This window comes from Podarcis melisellensis, assembly GCF_964234715.1.
Source record: "Podarcis melisellensis genome assembly, chromosome: 2".
In the NCBI taxonomy this organism is placed as follows: domain Eukaryota; kingdom Metazoa; phylum Chordata; class Lepidosauria; order Squamata; family Lacertidae; genus Podarcis; species Podarcis melisellensis.
In genome coordinates this window covers 41,750,739-41,768,254 of record NC_138529.1, presented here as the reverse complement: position 1 = coordinate 41,768,254, position 17,516 = coordinate 41,750,739, and the positions used below count along the sequence as shown (strand labels likewise).

General features: G+C 44.7%; 1 protein-coding gene across 2 annotated transcripts in view; it reads left to right on the top strand.

The window, feature by feature from the left end:
• Positions 1-17,073, top strand: part of TECR (trans-2,3-enoyl-CoA reductase) — a 30,397-nt gene extending 13,324 nt beyond the window's left edge. Inside the window, exons 2-13 of one of the 2 annotated variants that reach the window (XM_081900872.1) lie at positions 3,205-3,255; positions 8,654-8,705; positions 9,301-9,345; positions 9,793-9,896; positions 9,991-10,106; positions 10,742-10,847; positions 11,120-11,192; positions 11,600-11,643; positions 12,788-12,845; positions 14,393-14,481; positions 14,913-14,958; positions 15,421-17,073. In XM_081900872.1, coding sequence (XP_081756998.1) covers positions 3,205-3,255; positions 8,654-8,705; positions 9,301-9,345; positions 9,793-9,896; positions 9,991-10,106; positions 10,742-10,847; positions 11,120-11,192; positions 11,600-11,643; positions 12,788-12,845; positions 14,393-14,481; positions 14,913-14,958; positions 15,421-15,548 — 912 coding nt within the window. In that variant the 3' untranslated portion in view covers positions 15,549-17,073. Of the gene's footprint in view, positions 1-3,078; positions 3,256-8,653; positions 8,706-9,300; positions 9,346-9,792; positions 9,897-9,990; positions 10,107-10,741; positions 10,848-11,119; positions 11,193-11,599; positions 11,644-12,787; positions 12,846-14,392; positions 14,482-14,912; positions 14,959-15,420 lie in introns of those variants that run through there. The other variant, XM_081900871.1, reaches the window with a different exon arrangement.
• The last annotated feature ends 443 nt before the right edge of the window (positions 17,074-17,516 follow it).

The following is a 17,516-nucleotide window of genomic DNA, read 5'->3' as shown; positions in this document are numbered from 1 at the left end:
AAGCACGTCAAAGTGCAAGTAGATAAATAGGAACCGCTCCGGCGGGAACGTAAACAGCGTTTCCGTGTGCTGCTCTGGTTCGCCAGATGCGGCTTAGTCATGCTGGCCACATGCTGGCCAGTAAAGCGAGATGAGTGCCGCAACCCCAGAGTCTGCCACGACTGGACCTAATGGTCCCTTTACCTTTAATAATAGCAACAAATCTCACCAGGGAAAAAATGGCACCTAGACAACCATTGTGGCAACCGCAACCTAGGTTTAAGGTGCCATTTGGCAATTAGCTTATATCTGAATTTCTAACACTGCTTCTAGTCTGATGAGAAGCAAGATTTTCATAACTAATTTACAACGGGGCCTATCATGCCATTGGGCCACAAATGTGCTTGAACCCACATAATGATACATTGGACACCAGCACACATGGGCTCTTGTGTGCTCTGTGTCTCTTGATGCTATTTCTTTGATAGCACAAAGGCTAGTTTACCTTGACCCAGACATTTGAATCATGGGGAGGGGGGATGTGAAACTGCATCCTAAGGCTCAGGAGCATCTTCATCAGCTTTCAAATGACACCTTTTTGATGCAGATCAGTTGAGCAGTCCAGTTGTACACTTTTAATATTTTTGTGTAAAATATAATCTCTGCAGCCTGGTAACCTTCCTAAATTTTGCCTGCAAGAGCAAAGTGGTGAAAACAATATGGAAATGAACTCTTGCTGTAAGATGGGGTAGCCAATATGGTATGCTGCAGAAGTGGGGATCCAGCAACAGCCCCCATCAACTCAGCCAGCATAGCCAGCGGTCAGGGATGTTGGGAGTTGTAGCTCTCCTCAAGATCTGGAGAGCATATGTTGGCTATCCCTGCTATAAGAAAACAGTCTGTTTAATGCAAACATACAGATTACAAGCCAGTTGTGTTCCAGGCTCAATTTAAGGATAGACTGAAATATGTTTTCACGCAACCTGATATGGCAATTGAAGGAAATCAAAGCCTCTTAATTCACTTCTGGTTTTGAAATGTATTATGACAATTCTTCCCGGAATTTAAACTGGGAGAGGATTTGCACTTCTTCATATTCAATAGATACTCTCTGTGTTCTCCGATTATTGTTATGAGATAACTCTGCATCCTCTTGGGCATTGTGTGCCTGACAAAGGAATCACAGAGGGCCTGCCTTGCTATCTGCCATTTGTCCAAGAGGATCTGAGCATCATGGATAATAGACCTATCCTTCATGAACCTATCACTTTTTTAAAGCCACCTAGATTAGTGTCACTCACATCCCATGGCATGAAATTTTATAACTTAACGATGCATGTTGCAAAATGCTACTCTTTTGTCTGTGCCTATCTGATTTGTGAGACTGAATGTTTGTAATTTGACAGGAAGAAAACCCTTTCTAGCCACAGCATTCATTCCATCACAGCCATACTTTGCTGCCCATTCTCTAAACTTAAAAAATGCTCAAAACAATTTAACCTTAGTGGAAAAGCTCAGAATAATGTTGTCGAAGAGGGAGCTGAAAAAGTTGAATAGTGTTGTAAACATACACACTTTCAGACCCAGGAACCACTTTTAACCCAAACATGCATTTGGGGACCAGTTTCTTGATATATTTGCATGATGGTAGTGCTCTTGTTGCACCCACCTTGGATCAGACCACAATCCACTAGCAGGCCTTGACCCACCAGTTGAAGACAAATGCTTCAGAGTCTCTTGAACAATTCTATCTCATTTCTTGGATGTTTTTAAGCAGAGCCTTGATGGCTATTTGTCATGTAAGATCTAGTTGAGATTCCTACAGTGCAGGGAGTTGGAGTAGATGACCTTTGAAGTCCCTTCCAGCTCTACAATTCTATGATTCTAACAGGTGCATATGTAATAATAATTTGGGTAAACTTATTTAAAACAGACTTACATTGAATGAGGGTTTTTTTGGGGGGGGGGGACGACGACTCAGGAAATCATGCCTATTTGTGTTGTATTTAGTTAGTTAGTTCAATTCATGAGTCTCCTAGTAAAAAAATATTCTCTAGGTAGCAGGTTTATATGCAGTCTCTTTGAAAAAAAGATCTCACAAGGTGGCTTACAGGTAGTTATGGCAGTTAACACAATGGACAGTAAAAATCAGCTATAATGTCAAAACTGTGAAAACTAATGAGAACAACACGGTTTACAACCGAAGCAACAAGTCAGCAAATACATAAATCAGTTGTAAAAAAATCTTTTGGATTAAAAAATAAGTTTTTAAAGTCATGCTTCAAAGAATACAACCAAGTTGTCCTGTTAGCACAAGGACTTCCTTTCCTCTCCCTGTGTGCCCTCCCAATCTCTGTTGGGGATTCCTCCAATGCCCTGGAGCAGATTTGGAGTTGGGAGAGGAAGACTCATTGTACAGGTAGATGCCCTTGCAGGAACAGGATGACTTTGTTGGCTATAACCCTTAGAATCCCAGTAGTCACACCCTTTACAATACAGGGGGTCAGAATGCTTGTTATGCATTTATAAACACGAAACATCGCAAATTCCCAAAGATGACAACTCCTGCTAATTATTCTGAGGGGCAGGGCTTATATATACGTCTCCAAAGTCAACTTGGACATGGATCATCTCTTAATAATTATTAGTGCTATAGTGGACTCCTTGTATAAATGAGATGAACTGAGTGGTGCAGTCTTTTGGGGGGGGGGGGAGAGAGATGTTTTCAAAAACTTCCTGGTATGAGTTGACTGGTCAAAAGGCTGCTTGTGAGGAGTTATATGCTGGACTCAGTTTTATATTTAGCTGGGAATGGTAGCAGTTCAACTCCCAACACTTATCGGTTTACGCCTTGGAACGCATCCTGCAGAACAGACTAGGAGGGAACCCCTTCTAGTGTGTGCTGAGCTGGATCTTACTTGAAGGGCTGAGTCTGGAACTTTAGTCTTGACTTTTTTAAAAGAAAAAGAATACTGGGCAATTAGCTCCTCATGAGAAACAAGTTCGTTTGCTGACCAGGAGAAGGTCTGCATGTAGCCAGGAGAGAAACCTGCTGTGGTGATTCCAGCTCTTGATTGTCCACGCCCCTGAGGATTTCCTGCTGTGTGAAGAGCCATGGAGGGGACTTTGATTCATGTCGAGGGGTGTCCACCCCTTCAAAGAAGTTTCAATGAAATAGGAGCCAAGCCACATAAGAAATCTAAAAGGGGTGTTCTTTTTTTTGAGGTGGAGATTCTGGATGCCAAGACCCGGGAAAAGCTGTGCTTCCTGGACAAGGTAAGGACTCTCTAATCTGCTGTCACTGAACTTTATAACTTGATAAATAACTTTTAAATGGGGAAGGCACTGGGATCTCAGAGGGTAAAGCAGGAGTTGCCTGCTTGTTTAATACTAAAATCTACCAAAGACCTGTATTGCCAGCTAGAGTGTAAATATGTATTAACACAGGAAAACTAACTGGCTGTCCTGTATTTTGGATGACTTCTGATAACTGTGAAAGAAGCAGTAGTTAGCATTGATTGGAGAGGATGATCAATTGGAAGAGGCTTCATCTTTAGATATTTCTCAGAATTGATCCATTAAAATGTTTCCTCTCAACTACATATGCATCCAAAAAAGAGATAAATGACTGCTGGCATTTCTTTCATTTGTCCACATTTCCCAGTGCATTGAAAAGTAGATGTCCTCTCTTTTCTGCTAGAAAGGATGACTAGAAGTCCCCATTTCTACCTCCCAATTTTAATATTTAACTAGCAGCAGCTAGACTGGTGACTGGGAGTGGCCACTGATACCATATAACACCGGTCCTGAGATATCTGCATTGGCTCCCAGTATGTTTCTGAGCACAATTTGAAGTGTTGGTGCTGACCTTTAAAACCCTAAACAGCCTCGGTCCTGTATACCTGAAAGAACGTCTCCACCCCCATCATTCAGCGTAGACACTGAGGTCCAGCACTAAGGGCCTTCTGGTGGTTCCCTCATTGCGAGAAGCAAAGCTACAGGGAACCAGGCAGAGGGCCTTCTCAGTAGTGGCACCTGCCCTGTGGAACACCCTCCCAGCAATAAGCAACTATCTTACTTTTAAAAGACATCTGAAGGCGGCCCTGTTTAGGGAGGTTTTTAATGTTTGATGCTGTATTGTGTTTTTAATATTCGGTTGGAAGCCTCCCAGAGTGGCTGGGGAAAGCCAGCCAGATGAGCAGGGTATAAATAAATTATTATTATTATTATTATTATTATTATTATTATTATTATTATTTTGAATGTGACATTTATCATTATTAAAAATATGTGGTACTTCTGCATGACTTGTGGTCCTGTGCAGCATCCTTCCTCACCTTGAGTCTCCAGATGTTGTTGGGCTACAGCCTCCACCAAGCATGGCCAATATCAGGGATGATGGCAGCTGGAGCCCAGCCGCTTCTGGGGAGCACAGTTGTGGATGCTTCTCATGGAGGCCTTCAGTGTGACACCCATGGGTGCCCACCCCACCCCCAAATGAATTTTGCTCTCCCTGCTCTGGGAGGCATGTGAGTTATGCTCTTCCCAGCTCACCCAAAAAAATGTGTGGTGGGGCTGGGAAGAATGCAGTGTATGTGGGGATGGGGGATACTGGAAGAATTGTTCCTGCAAGCCATCCTTCCATGTAAATTTCTTTCCCCCTTGCCTGCCAAACAGCTACCTGGCAGTCAGGCTAGAGGGGAGCATCATTGTTATAGGACATGAGTGAGAGACCCAGCCACCACCAGATCACACCTCTCCTGGCTCTTGTCACACACCCACTGGCAAGTGGCCAAATTGCCCGTCCATCCTCACATTTGGCCTGCTAGGACAAATGGTTGCCCACATTTGCTGCAAAGCACAAGATTCTTACTCTTATTCATAAGAATACCACCCTGCCCATCTGGCTGAGCTGCCCCGGCCGATCTGAGCGACTTCCAATACATATAAAAACAATATATAATAAGCTGGCTCCCAGTTTTCTCTGCAGTCATGAGGTATAGCTAGAAAGGCTTGAGCTGGATGTGTTAAGGATCCTTTAAGCTTGATCTGTTGTCAGATGTTTCTGTAGGGGGGGGGGTCTTAAAGAGTATTGCTAGCTGGCTGTTGCTAAATGAGCTGGAGTTTTTCAGGAGGCCAGCAAGTGTGACACACACCACTGTGCAAATGTTCACGCCTTTAAATCCTCACTGACAGCAGCTGCAGGGAGGTGGATATCCGCTGTAGCTGGGAGAGGGGGGCCTTAAGCCTTCTCTTCATATCAGGCTGTTTATTTAAATAAGTTTCCATTCTTACTGTTGACACTTGATATGTCACTGACTTGAGTTGCTAATGTTGCAGGAAGAAAGAACTTTGCTAGCTTGAACAGCTTTTGTCACTGCAGCTAAATGCTCCCACTCTCACATGGTGTCAAAACCACTGAATGAGTTGGGGAAGTTAATTTTTGAGATAACAGGATCAAATATGTAAGTGGGTGTGCACACCTGTGCCATGTGCTAAATAAGGTGGCTGGCTAGGATGAACAAAAGCCTATGAGCTTTCTTCTATAAAATATAACATAATGAAAATAAGTTTTCAACCAGATTAGTTTTACAAACATATTTTGGAAAGCTGGCAGAATCAACTGTTGTTTAGCATGCATGTGCATACATTTGTCAATAAGGCAAGATCTCTCTCATATGTGGTTGCTACTCATAGATGCCTTCACTTTGCTGATGAAATCAGTTTATAGATTTGCCCCGCATAAACCACAGTAGAGAGACTACTATGAGACCCCACCCATGTTTCTCTTTGACTCTGCTCTCTGCTTCTTTTGACCCCACGCATGGTCAGCATGAGGCCCCTGGCAGCTCACCCATGAGGGAATGTAACCCCAGGCAGGAAACAGGTTGCCCACCCCTGGTTAATGTGGCATCTAGCAGCAGCCATGACTACCCCCCTAAATATTGCCTCATTTACCAGCGGGTTTGGGCTGGAGTTTGGGCTGCTGTTCAAGATGCAGCAGTTTGGGCTGCTTCTTGCTTTGATTGCTGAACGACAGGACTCCAGTGTTAGGTCTCCAGAAATCTCTCTGCTGCAGGATGCCCGCACCCATCTATTTGGCCACATAATGTTCTGTAAGAATCGGCAGCAGAGCAGCCTGTTATGGCCATAGAGGCCTATAAAATGACCACTGATGTGCTAAGTGTCTGTCATGCAAGAAGGATCATATTCGTGATGTGGTTGCATTGCTGACTTGTAAATTTCCTTAGACTGGCTCCAATTAATCCCATCCAAGCTCTTGGGTTGGCTGGCTTGTACTCAGCCACACTGGCTGCAGCCTCCTGTCCTGCCATGCTCCAAACCAGTCTAAACAACTACTGCTGTTAACCTTACTAGTGCTTTAACAGGTCAGTTTTCATAGCCCCTAGGGCATTTGTTAAGTTCTTGCATAGTTGTGCTGGCTCTGAGAATCGGCCTTGTAAGGCAGAAGAGAACCATACCTCCCCACTGGGAGTTGGACTTCAGCTGCCTTAGACACCCTACACCAGCACCTGCTTGGATTGGCTATGATGGTGGGGGACACGCCCTTCTGAAATGTCATCATCTCCTCCTTCACCTCTCTCAATTCCTTGCATGCCAGGAGGCTTTCTGCACAAGGAAGGGAAGAGGAACACTGTGTTTGTTTTGAGCCGAGTGTGAGATTCCTCCTGGGACAGAGGGAAAGAACACGAGGAAATTGCAGGGGTCTCTGTACTGCCAGCTGTAAGCTTACATGCACTTTGTTGCACACATGGGCTGGAATTTTGGGCTTATTATAAACAAAAGATTGTAAAAGCCATTCCTCGTTCATGTGTTTGGTGAATTTCTGCAACATAATTCTTACTGTGACGTCTGGAGCTTTTGAATTTGGAAATACTCTCAGGACTAGGGCACTCGCTGAATCCTTGTGTCCCCTTTTGTAAAGACACAAAGGGGTAGGTTTAGGGAACTGTAAGGCGGGAAGAAGTTTCATTCCCTGGTTTGATGCAAGCTCCACTTCTAGGTTCTGAGCCTTTGCAGAAATTCTCAGTGTGATTACATCCCTCTAGCTGAATCTGTCTCATATCAGAAATGATTTCACAGGTGCTAGCCAATAAGCTGCTATCAAAGCTGTGTAACAAAGCTAAAGAAAAGGAAGCCTGAAAGTGGCTGGAAAAGGCTTATCCTCTGTGCTTCACAGAAGGATGCAAAACAAGTGACAACACAAAGAGAAAAACACGTACACTCTCTATACATTTCATTAGACAGGATTGGCTTAGTCTGCCAGTTGGGGAGCCCCCTCCTATGTCTCTTTCTGTGGCCACTTCTGTTACAGTGCTATCTTCTCCTGCTCTCCTCTCTGTGGACCTTCCTCACAAGGCAAGTGGCAGACCACCTTACAAGTCTCCGTAGATAATTAATATTGTTGGGGCGAAAGCAAGAGGAGGCGGCTCCCTAAGAAGTGACAGCCAGCAGTGAGAACAACCTGCTACAAAGAGAGTTCAGACTGTCTGAGTCCCAGCTCATGCTGCTTACTTAGACGTAACCCAAGACCTGAGCTTCACTTCCCAGGTTGTGTTGCTTTTTGAAGCTTCTGGAGGTGCTGATCCATGCTTGGCAACTGCTCTGGAATCCTCATACATTTCTCTTGCTTTAATTTGAAAGCTGAGTTGGGTGCTCTCAAAACTGTGTGAACATCAGCTGTCTGAGGGACTATCCAATGGCTTCTTCTTGCAACATCTCCATTGCTGGAAGAGAAGTGTGTGTGTGTGCGCGCACACACACACGTGCACAGATGTAGGACAGAGACAGCTCACTTTTACTTCCATTGTCAAGGTGATGTAAGGCTTCCAGTGGCTAGAAACATCATGTGGGAAAGCAGATTTGCTGGCAAAGAGAATGCAGACAGTCTTTTATGGCCAGAAATGGCTGTATAATGACCAGGTTGCTGCTGTTGCCGCTTCTGTGAAAGTGAGGGCCTAAGACTCTGTTGAAACATTTTTTTAAATTAAGTGTCTGGTGCTGCATGCAACACTTCTCATGACTGACTCAGGTGTCCCTGGGTGGAAAGCTTCTCTCTTTCCTAGTGTGAGGTTCAGGGTTTGAAATTGCCAGGAGGCTCCATTTGCAAACACCTCAAAAAGTCTGGGTGCAATTTTTCATGCCTGGTTGACACTCGAGGATTACTGAAATGTATGTGCTTTGAAGCCTTGAAGTATATGTTAAGGATAGACAATATGTTAAGGAGTTTAACAATAATGCGTAGCGTGTTTTGAAAACTGAAGTTTGGTACCAATATTTTTATTGAAAACAGCAAATTAAACAAGTATTTACATTTCTGTTAAAAATGTGATATTAACAATGTGTCACTTATGTGAATTGCGTAGTAGTTCATGCTTATCCAAATAATAACTAAAAAGTGTTGCTGACACACCCCTCCTGGCAACTAGACATATTTTTGGCATCCACAACTCAGGTCCCAGGAGCTACTTGGCTCCTAGCTTTTCTATCCCATTTCTTTCTACAGTATCTATCTAACACTGGTGAGGTTGTACCCTGGAATCAATTTTCCCCTGGGTAGAAGGTGCTTAGCTAGATGGGATTTATTCACTCTTTAATCATATACGATGTTGTGCTCGGGTTCCCTGATTTCCTTCCTCTGCTTTCTTTTCAGGTTGAGCCCAATGCCACCGTAATAGAGATAAAGAACCTCTTCACTAAGTCCCGTATGTATGGCGCATGTATCCTTGTGTGACTCCTGCCTGAACACACATATCAAAGCAGACCTTTTATTGGTTTTGCCCCTTGTCATTTCCTCACTCCTGCAGTGGGACTGGCCCTTGGAGGGAGGGAGTGTTGAAAGTGCTGAGCTGCTTGCTTCATGAGTAAAGCTTGCCTCCTGACACCCTCGTCATGCCATTTTAATAATATATCCCCAAAACTACTATTGTCATGCATTTTCCCTGTAATTGAAAACAACTTCTGGAGGTTCTGATTCTGAACTTCCAATTTATCTCTGTGGACTTTGGAGAAAGGAAGCTCTTTGCTTTTACCCATGTTGGCTTGTTTCTTGATTTGCTGTATTTCCAATGGTGCTGTAAGGCAACTAAGCAACAGCAGCATACAAAATACAACAAAGTAGCAGTAAAAAATAGACTATTTTATTTTACCTGCTGCTGAAAATGGAGGAACTTTCTCCAGTCAGGAATGGGAAGGTCTCCTTTCTGGAACCCTGGGGAGGCAGGGCCAGTCAATGTACATACACAGTTCTGAGCCAGATGAAGCAATGTGCAGCTTTCTTTCCCCTTTTTCTCTTTGCAGATCCTCAGTGGTATCCAGCCCGGCAGTCTCTGCGACTGGATCCCAGTAAGTTGGTATATTACAAAGCCTTCTGATATTTTTAATGCCTCACTTTTGCAGGTGGATTGTCTTAACTAGGAAGTTAAGGGGGAAGGAAGTGGGGCTGGTAGACTATACTGATAGAGTTACTGAGTGTTTAACCAGAGGATGCAACAGACATGGGAATTTCCAGCCTTGGGAATTCTTATGAGGGGCATACATGAAAGGCTATATAATCCTGCAAGAAGCTGTCATTTCTTGGACATCCAGATTCATGGGTTTGGTGAGGACATAATTAAAGCATCCATCATCTCCCTTGGAGCCTCCCTGCCCCTCCCCAGTCATAGCTTCCTCTCTCTGAATATTAGGCAGCCAGAGCTTCTCAGACATGTGACCAATGAAGTAGCCACTTCAGTTTGGTATCCCAGCCAAGGTGCCCATGGCAGCTGCATTGTGATTTCTCCTTTCTTTCAGAGGGGAAGTCCCTAAAGGATGAAGACATCCTTCAGAACTTACCAGTGGGCACCACAGCAACGCTGTATTTTCGAGACCTTGGAGCACAAATCAGCTGGGTGACCGTAAGTGCGCCTCTTCCTTCCCCACAAGAGCCACACAGCCTTCCAATGCCCTTGGTTTTTCTCCCCTCCCCTCATCCCGCCTTCTTCATTTTAGGTCTTCCTCACGGAGTATGCTGGGCCCCTGCTCATTTACTTGCTCTTCTATTTCCGCGTGCCCTTCATCTACGGCCATAAGTATGACTTCACCTCCAGCAAGTATTCTGTTGTACAGTAAGTACCTACAGGCCAAGGTAGCCATTTTTCTGTGTGTTTAGCATGTACGTGGAATACTACGCACTAGTTTTGCTGGGATCTGAGCCCACACCAGGTCAATGGGTAGAATATGTGTCCCATCCCTCCCCCACCCACCCACCCGCCCGCCTCCCTCTCACCCTGTCTCAAGAACAGGATACACAAAGGAACTCTTGATCCTTAAAATCTGTCCTAGATTCCCTGCACTATTGTCAGCATTTCTGGAAACAGGGTTTGAGCTGTCAGGAAATAAAAAGATTATCTGTGGCTGTTGGGTGTAGATGGAGCATTACAGTGTTCCATAGCTTCCTTATGTATTGGTTCTTCTGGCAGGATTTTAGTTCAATATTTTTAGGTCAGTTGATCGAACTCTGCTAGCTTAAACCATTTGCTGCAGCAAATTTAAGGAAGACTTCCACAAAGGTCTCCAAGTAATCCTTCTGATCAAGGAAGCCCAGAATGTGGAAGCTCAAAGCAGAATACCAGGACTTGCGGAGAACTGGTTATAACTGGCCTTGCTGTTGAAATGGGGCAGAAGGGTCTTTTGCATTTCTCTACTAGATTTCACTGCGACAATAGCCTCTTATTCTGCCTGCTCTGTTTCCCCTTTCCAGCCTGGCCTGCATCTGCCACTCTTTCCACTATGTCAAGCGCCTCTTGGAGACCCTCTTTGTCCACAGGTTCTCCCATGGGACAATGCCCTTACGTAACATCTTTAAGGTGAGTGGTGCTGGGAATGAGGCTAAAGGAGGAGGATCAGGAAGGGGCAAGCAATATGACAGCTGTGGAGGGCAACCCCCAGAATTCCTTACTGTGGTTTTCGAAAAGTAAATGGTATTAGGCATTTTCCTAGGAATAAGGGGACAGGGTCTGGCTTCCTCCTCTGCTTGAGCCTTTCCCAGGCCATGAAGTTGACATATTCAGCACATCTCCATTTTGCTACAACTTCACTGGATAACTGTTTCTTAATGAGTTTGTTTCTTTCTCTCCAGAACTGTACTTACTATTGGGGTTTTGCTGCCTGGATGGCATACTACATCAATCACCCGTTGTATACTCCACCAGGTGAGCCAAAAAACGAAAAGGAAGCTGGGGAGGAGATTTTGGTGGTTAGTGCTGGACAAGGATCCCTAATGGTTTTTAAAGCAGATGGATATTAATGGGATTTATTTTTCTTGCCTTGTAATTTAGCAGAAGAATGTCTGGGAGGAAGTCCCAGGCTGTGTTCACACAACTCACTGTCAGCTCTTGGCATGGGAGATAATGTCCTGCAGACTCAGTTAGGTGCTAATTGGCCAACTTGACATATTAATAGGTGTATGGTCATGACTGTATGTGACTCTTGTGTCCAGGAAGTGCAAAAAGACTGGGGTAGTCGAGGTTCAAATTCCCCCCTCAGCTGTTAAATTCACCAGATGACCTTGAGCCAGTCACACTCTGCCCTAACATTTTCTGTTTTGTCATCCCTTCAGCGTACGGACATGAACAAGTGAAACTGGCACTTATCATTTTTCTGGTAAGAACTTAAGGATGGAGTGTAATAGCCCCATGTGGAATTGAAGTAGCTAAATATGTATGTGTTAGAAAATGGGGCAGGAGCCATGGGGCATGAGGCTAGAGGTGAATTTGGGGTGAAAGCTCAGTCACGCAGAGGAAAGCGTGTAAAGTAGAGGAGATAATTTCTACAGAAACACAGCCGTGAAACAGTCAGGGCTTCCTATTTACATTGTGAGACCAGGCCCTATACAGAGTGGGAATTTTCAGTGCTGAATAAGTGCTGGATTTTTCACGAACTGAAATGGTTCCCCCCACGTAACAGAAAGCTGGTGTTGCACTGTGGAGTCATGAGGGTAAAAAGAGCTTTGAGGGGTGTGGGGTGAGATTGGATCAGTAACTAGGTCAGAACTCTGCTGTATGGGTGAGGACTAAGATTGCCAGTGGTGACTGGAAAAAATGAGGTCTTGATAACTAGTGCCTGGGCTGATGAAGATAAAGACTAGTTCCTCATTTTCCTATGGGTGCTATTGTGTTTTAAACCAAGCTGCCACCTTCTGGTTGTTGATGTTAACACCATCTACTCACACGGCACTTGCCAGAGAATGAGAGGGCAGGTTGCTTCCCCATGGGGCTTACAATCTAAAAATATCCACGAGGGGGAACAAAAAGAGGAAGGGAATGGAAATGGCGCCAGGATAAATGGGGAAGAGTGACTTCAGTTGCCCATGCTTTGACTTAGTTACAGTAGGACAGCCTTTGCCAACTTGGTGCCCTCCAGTTGTTTTGAACTACATCCCTGGGGCTGATGGGAGGTGTAGACCAAAACACCTGGAAGGCATCAGGCTAGCAGAGGCTGCAGTAGGAAATGGGTCTAGGGGGTTGTGCATCTTAATCCCGAATTCCTTGATTTGAGCACTTGCTTACTGGTGCACATTTCTAGGGTTCAGCTCTGGAAAATATGAAACAGTGGTACAAAAAAAAAGTGGCTGTGCGTTTATGGAGGAAGAGGATATCCTGCACTGAGGGAGCAGGATCCCTTCAAGCCGATTCCTAAGATTTTTGCAAAAATGTGTCCTCACAGGCAGAAATGTCAGGGACCTGTGAGAGGTCAGTGCTTGGTCTCTTCACATGCCTATGTTGAAACTGACTGTTTCCTCTTGTAGTTCTGCCAGCTGGGAAACTTCTCAATTCATATTGCTCTACGGAACCTGCGCCCTGCCGGTGAGTACAGGGGAGCCTTTTGGAGTGCCTCCCCAGCTAGTATAGGTGCATGGCAAGGACCTACTATGGGTCTGTCTTAAGGCTGTTTGGCTGAAGGGACACGTACCATAAGGTACTGGCAGCCCAGAGCTGGTGAAACCCTGTGCAATTGCTCTTCAACAAAGGGAAAGTATTGCTGAGATTTGAACAGTCCTGAAAACACTATGAACAGCGAACTTAGGGCCTGTGTAAATGTGCATGATTCATTTGTCCAACATTATTTGGGTTTTGCAGAGACTACACTGTGTTTTGAATAACCTTTGAGAAAAAGAGTTGAGCAGGAAAGCAGGACATTGAGTTAAAGAGGTTAGGATAGGTGCAGATAGGGGTGGAAGAGAGACGAAAGAAAATACTACTTTGCACAGTGCATAAGCTATGGAATTGGCTCCCTTAAGAGGCAGTGGTGGCTGCTGACTTAGATACCCTTAGAAGAGGATTAGACAAATTCATGGAGGATAAGGTTATCGGCGGCTATGAACCCTGTAGGAACAGGATGCTGGACTAGATAGACCACTGACTTGATCCCGCAGGATTTTCCTTATGTTCCTATGAGGAACAACCAAGAGGAACAAGGAGTTATGTTGGTTAGAACCTTGCTTCTGTGCCTTTTATTAAAGTACAGTGGTACCTCTGGTTAAGAACTTAATTCGTTCTGGAGGTCCGTTCGTAACCTGAAACCGTTCTTAACCTGAGGTACCACTTTAGCTAGTGGGGCCTCCCGCTGCTGCCAGCACGTGATTTCTGTTCTGAGGTAAAGTTCTTAACCCGAGGTACTACTTCTGTGTTAGCGGAGTCTGTAACCCGAGGTGTTTGTAACCCAAAGTACCACTGTACTCTCCTCTCTTCCTTCTTTCAATCTCATGCATGCATACACTTGCACACGTGCTCTCTCACTTTTGCTGGGGTTGTGGAGGCCACATATGTCTTTATGTAGCATCAATACTTTTTGGTATTCTGGATTCTGTGTGTCTAGGCATACACACATATACACATAGTCCAACTGGGTTTTTGCTGCAGAAGATCTTAGACCAGAAACACCTAGACAGATCTTGTTAGTGACTGTATTTTTGTAAACTTATTCTGTGGGCTTCAGACAGAACATATTGTCTGAGAGAGGTGCCAAATGAGGTTTATTTACATGCCGCTTGCCATAGGCGGGCTGTGCCAAAGCAGCTCTCAATTGAGTTGTAGTAGCTTGGTGTCCCTGGCTCAACTCTCTGTCTGGTGAAATGCATAGTTGGATAAGCAGGACCCCATGCAGTGGTGTCTGCAGATGCCTCAAGCTATGATGGAGCTGAGGATGGTGGTGGTGCGGTGGCAGTTTTTCCTGGAGCTGCCTGTGAGAAGGAAGCAGAATGTTCTTGCTGTGCAAGTTGGTTCCACCAAAAAGCTCCCTGCTATACTAGAGACAAAGTGCCTTTAAGTACAGAAAATAGTACCATTTAAAAGGGTGTGTGTGTATATTGCTATCTTTATGAAATGAATCAAACTCTTAATTCTCCCCCTAGGTTCTAAAGCCAGGAAGATCCCATTTCCTACCAAGAACCCCTTCACATGGCTTTTCTTGCTTGTCTCCTGCCCTAATTACACCTACGAGGTAAGAACAGGATAGAACTCCACAGCAGATTAGAGCGTCTTGAATCTGGAAGGTGCCTCATGTGTCTTGTTCTGAACACGTTTTCACATGTATGGGCCTTTTCTGAAGTGTCTCCCCATTTGTGGAATGCTCTCCCCAGTGAGGTTCGGCTAGTGCCTTCATTATGCACCTTTAGGCACCAGGCGGAAACATTCTTCATCCGGGCCTTTGGCTGATTAACATTCTATACCATTGCTTTTTTTTCTGGGGGGAAAGGTGGGGGAACTCAACACAAAATTTGTTTATTGTGGGCCCAGTCACTGTGCCCCCCCAAGCCAAAAGGCTACTGGGTTGTTGTTTATTAATTTAGGTTGTTGTGAAGGGTCAGTTGCGCTGAAGGGTCTTACCCACCTTGCGTGCCACAATCCTGAGCTGGTGTTCTTCTCTTCCAGGTGGGATCCTGGATTGGCTTTGCCATTATGACTCAGTGCCTTCCAGGTAAGTCCTAGTCTGCTCTGAACAAAGACGTCAGGTCTTAAATAATGGTTTGCAGGGGATAACAGTAGGGTTATGAATCAGGGTTGGTTGGTTGGTTGCCTGCAAGCCTCCCTCCAGTTCTTGGTCAGGGATTTGGAAATGTTTTTGGACTCCCATCAGCCCCAGCAGTCTTGGATGATGCATGCTCTGACTCTCCAGATGTTGCAGGCCTGCATGGTCCCATAACTGTTCTAGATAATGTAGTCCAAGACAGGTATTGCTGTCTCAAAAATCCTAGATTGTTGTAGAGTGGCTTGAAAATCCAGCTTGAACGTACCCATGGGGCATGTTTGTTGCCTGTAATTTCCCATCAGCTTGAGTAGTTACTTACGCCAATGTGTGTTTACAGGCGTTTGGGGCATGGAAATTATAGAGATCTGTGTAGATGCCTAATGACATGCAACTCTCTTCCCTTGTCAATAGTGGCTCTGTTTTCTTTGGTTGGATTCATCCAAATGACCATCTGGGCAAAGGGGAAACACCGAAGTTACCTAAAGGAGTTCCGGGATTACCCACCACTGCGTTCCCCCATTGTCCCTTTCCTGCTTTGAGCTGGAAGCCTCTGCCTTCTTTTGTCTGGGCCGATAGTTCTGTTTTTGTTTTTTACCTTGTGAGCGAGTGTTATTGGAGTCTAAAATGAGATTTTCTCTTGCTGTCTACACTGTAATCTGAGGGAAGCTGTAGGGATTTCCTTCCTTTTGTAAGTTACTGTCCCTCCCTACAGAATCTTTGACCATATCCCATTCCAAAGCCTTTCTGAGGCTGGGAGCAGCCTTCCCTACCAAGCGCCCATTAAGTCAAAAGCTACAGCGAAGGGAACGATCCAATTTTAAAGAGAACGAAGCAGTGACTGAGCCCTAAGTCTGCAGGAGCAGGTGCCGAAAGCTAAATCTAGGCAGCTGGAGCCTGGCCTAAACTGAATACTTTTTGCTCCACATAGTACTTTAGGAGAGGTCTCCTCAGCTCTATGGTTCATCAATACAATTTAGGAGTTAAGTCTCCTAGCTCAGCTTTGTGCATTCTCCTTGACTAAGTGAGCCCTCAAGTGCCAAATACTGGCATAGCATAAATCTTCTGTGCTCTTTCTGGGATGCTTCCCCATTCTAAAAGCTAGTAGTACCTTTCTGAAGGGCATGAGACCGATACAGGTGAGGCTGTCTTCATCTCCAGGCTCTTGGTCAAAAAATAAATGCCAGTTCCTGGAGGCTGATAAGTATGCTCTGAGCAGCCAAATTGTGTTCTTCTCTTCCAATGCAGAGGATGTTAATTCTAGACACACAGGGCAGGTAGCAAGGTGCTATGGGGAAGTGTTTGCAGAAACTGCTGCTATGAAGCAAAGGGGACAGATCAGGTGTGACTGCGGAGCAACTGTAGCACTTTAGTACCATCTACAGTGCAAGCCAGCACCTCCTTCCTCACCCAATATGCTAAGCATGAACTGTTTAGGATGGTAGGTTTCATCTTGAATAGCTGGCAGAGCCTTGAAATGAGGATATGAAAAACAAGGCTGCTATATATTTTGTTCTCAGTCATGCTACAATTTTTTCCTGGACTTTAGGCCCACTCCTGTTTGTTTTGTGTAAGTGGTATCAGAGCTGCTTTTGGAACCTTCTGCAAGGGAAAACTATACCTACAGCTGCACTGAAGTTATTTGGGTAGGGGGAATACTTCAATAGCTTGTAGCTATTTGTAGTCCCTAAAGAAGGAAGGAAAGGCTTTTAATTTTACTTTGGGGAAAATTCAACGTTACAGAAATTTTGACAGCCTCCCTGAGAGGAACTTACTTCTCCTTTCCTGTTTAGTCTTAATGTCACTAAGGTTGCAATTCTACGTACGCTTATTTGGAAGCGAGCCCCATTCAACTCAGTGGAACTTACTTCCAAATAAACATGCCTAGGATCAGGTTGAAAGTTTGCAATAGTCTTAGTTTATGCTGCATGTGAGCAGTGAAATACTGGAAACCCGCTAGGCTCCATGGCAGCTGTTAAAATGAGCCACTGACTTGTTATGGTCTGTTTCATATGGAACTATCTTCCTTCTTGGATTTACACAAATAAAACTAATCCATCCCCTGGACTGTAGTAGGTTTTTCTTTGTAAGGTGCCATTGAATTAAACACAGAAGGAATGGAACCTTGTGTCACCCGCTGGAGGGTTGTGTGCAAGGCAGCCTAGCAAAAAGGAAGAACAGAGCTTCAAATCATATTGGATTATCCTGCCACCAAAGGAGACAAGTTGTTTAAAATCAGAAGCTAACCTTGAAATAGCAACTGCACTCCTACAGCTTGCTAAAATTCAATATAGGTCAAAGGGTTGGAATTATAAATTAACCAATGGAATTTCTAGAAAGTGTATTCACCACTTGGGCATCACATTTAGTAGTTCAATAGTCACAGTTGGCTTGCCAAGTCAGAAAAAAAAATAGCAATGTGATTTTGGAAGCTCACATGCATATAGAGCATCCCTGCTTTCTTGCCTCTAGCATCTGTTAACAGGTACCGTTTCAGCAACTGTGGCCAA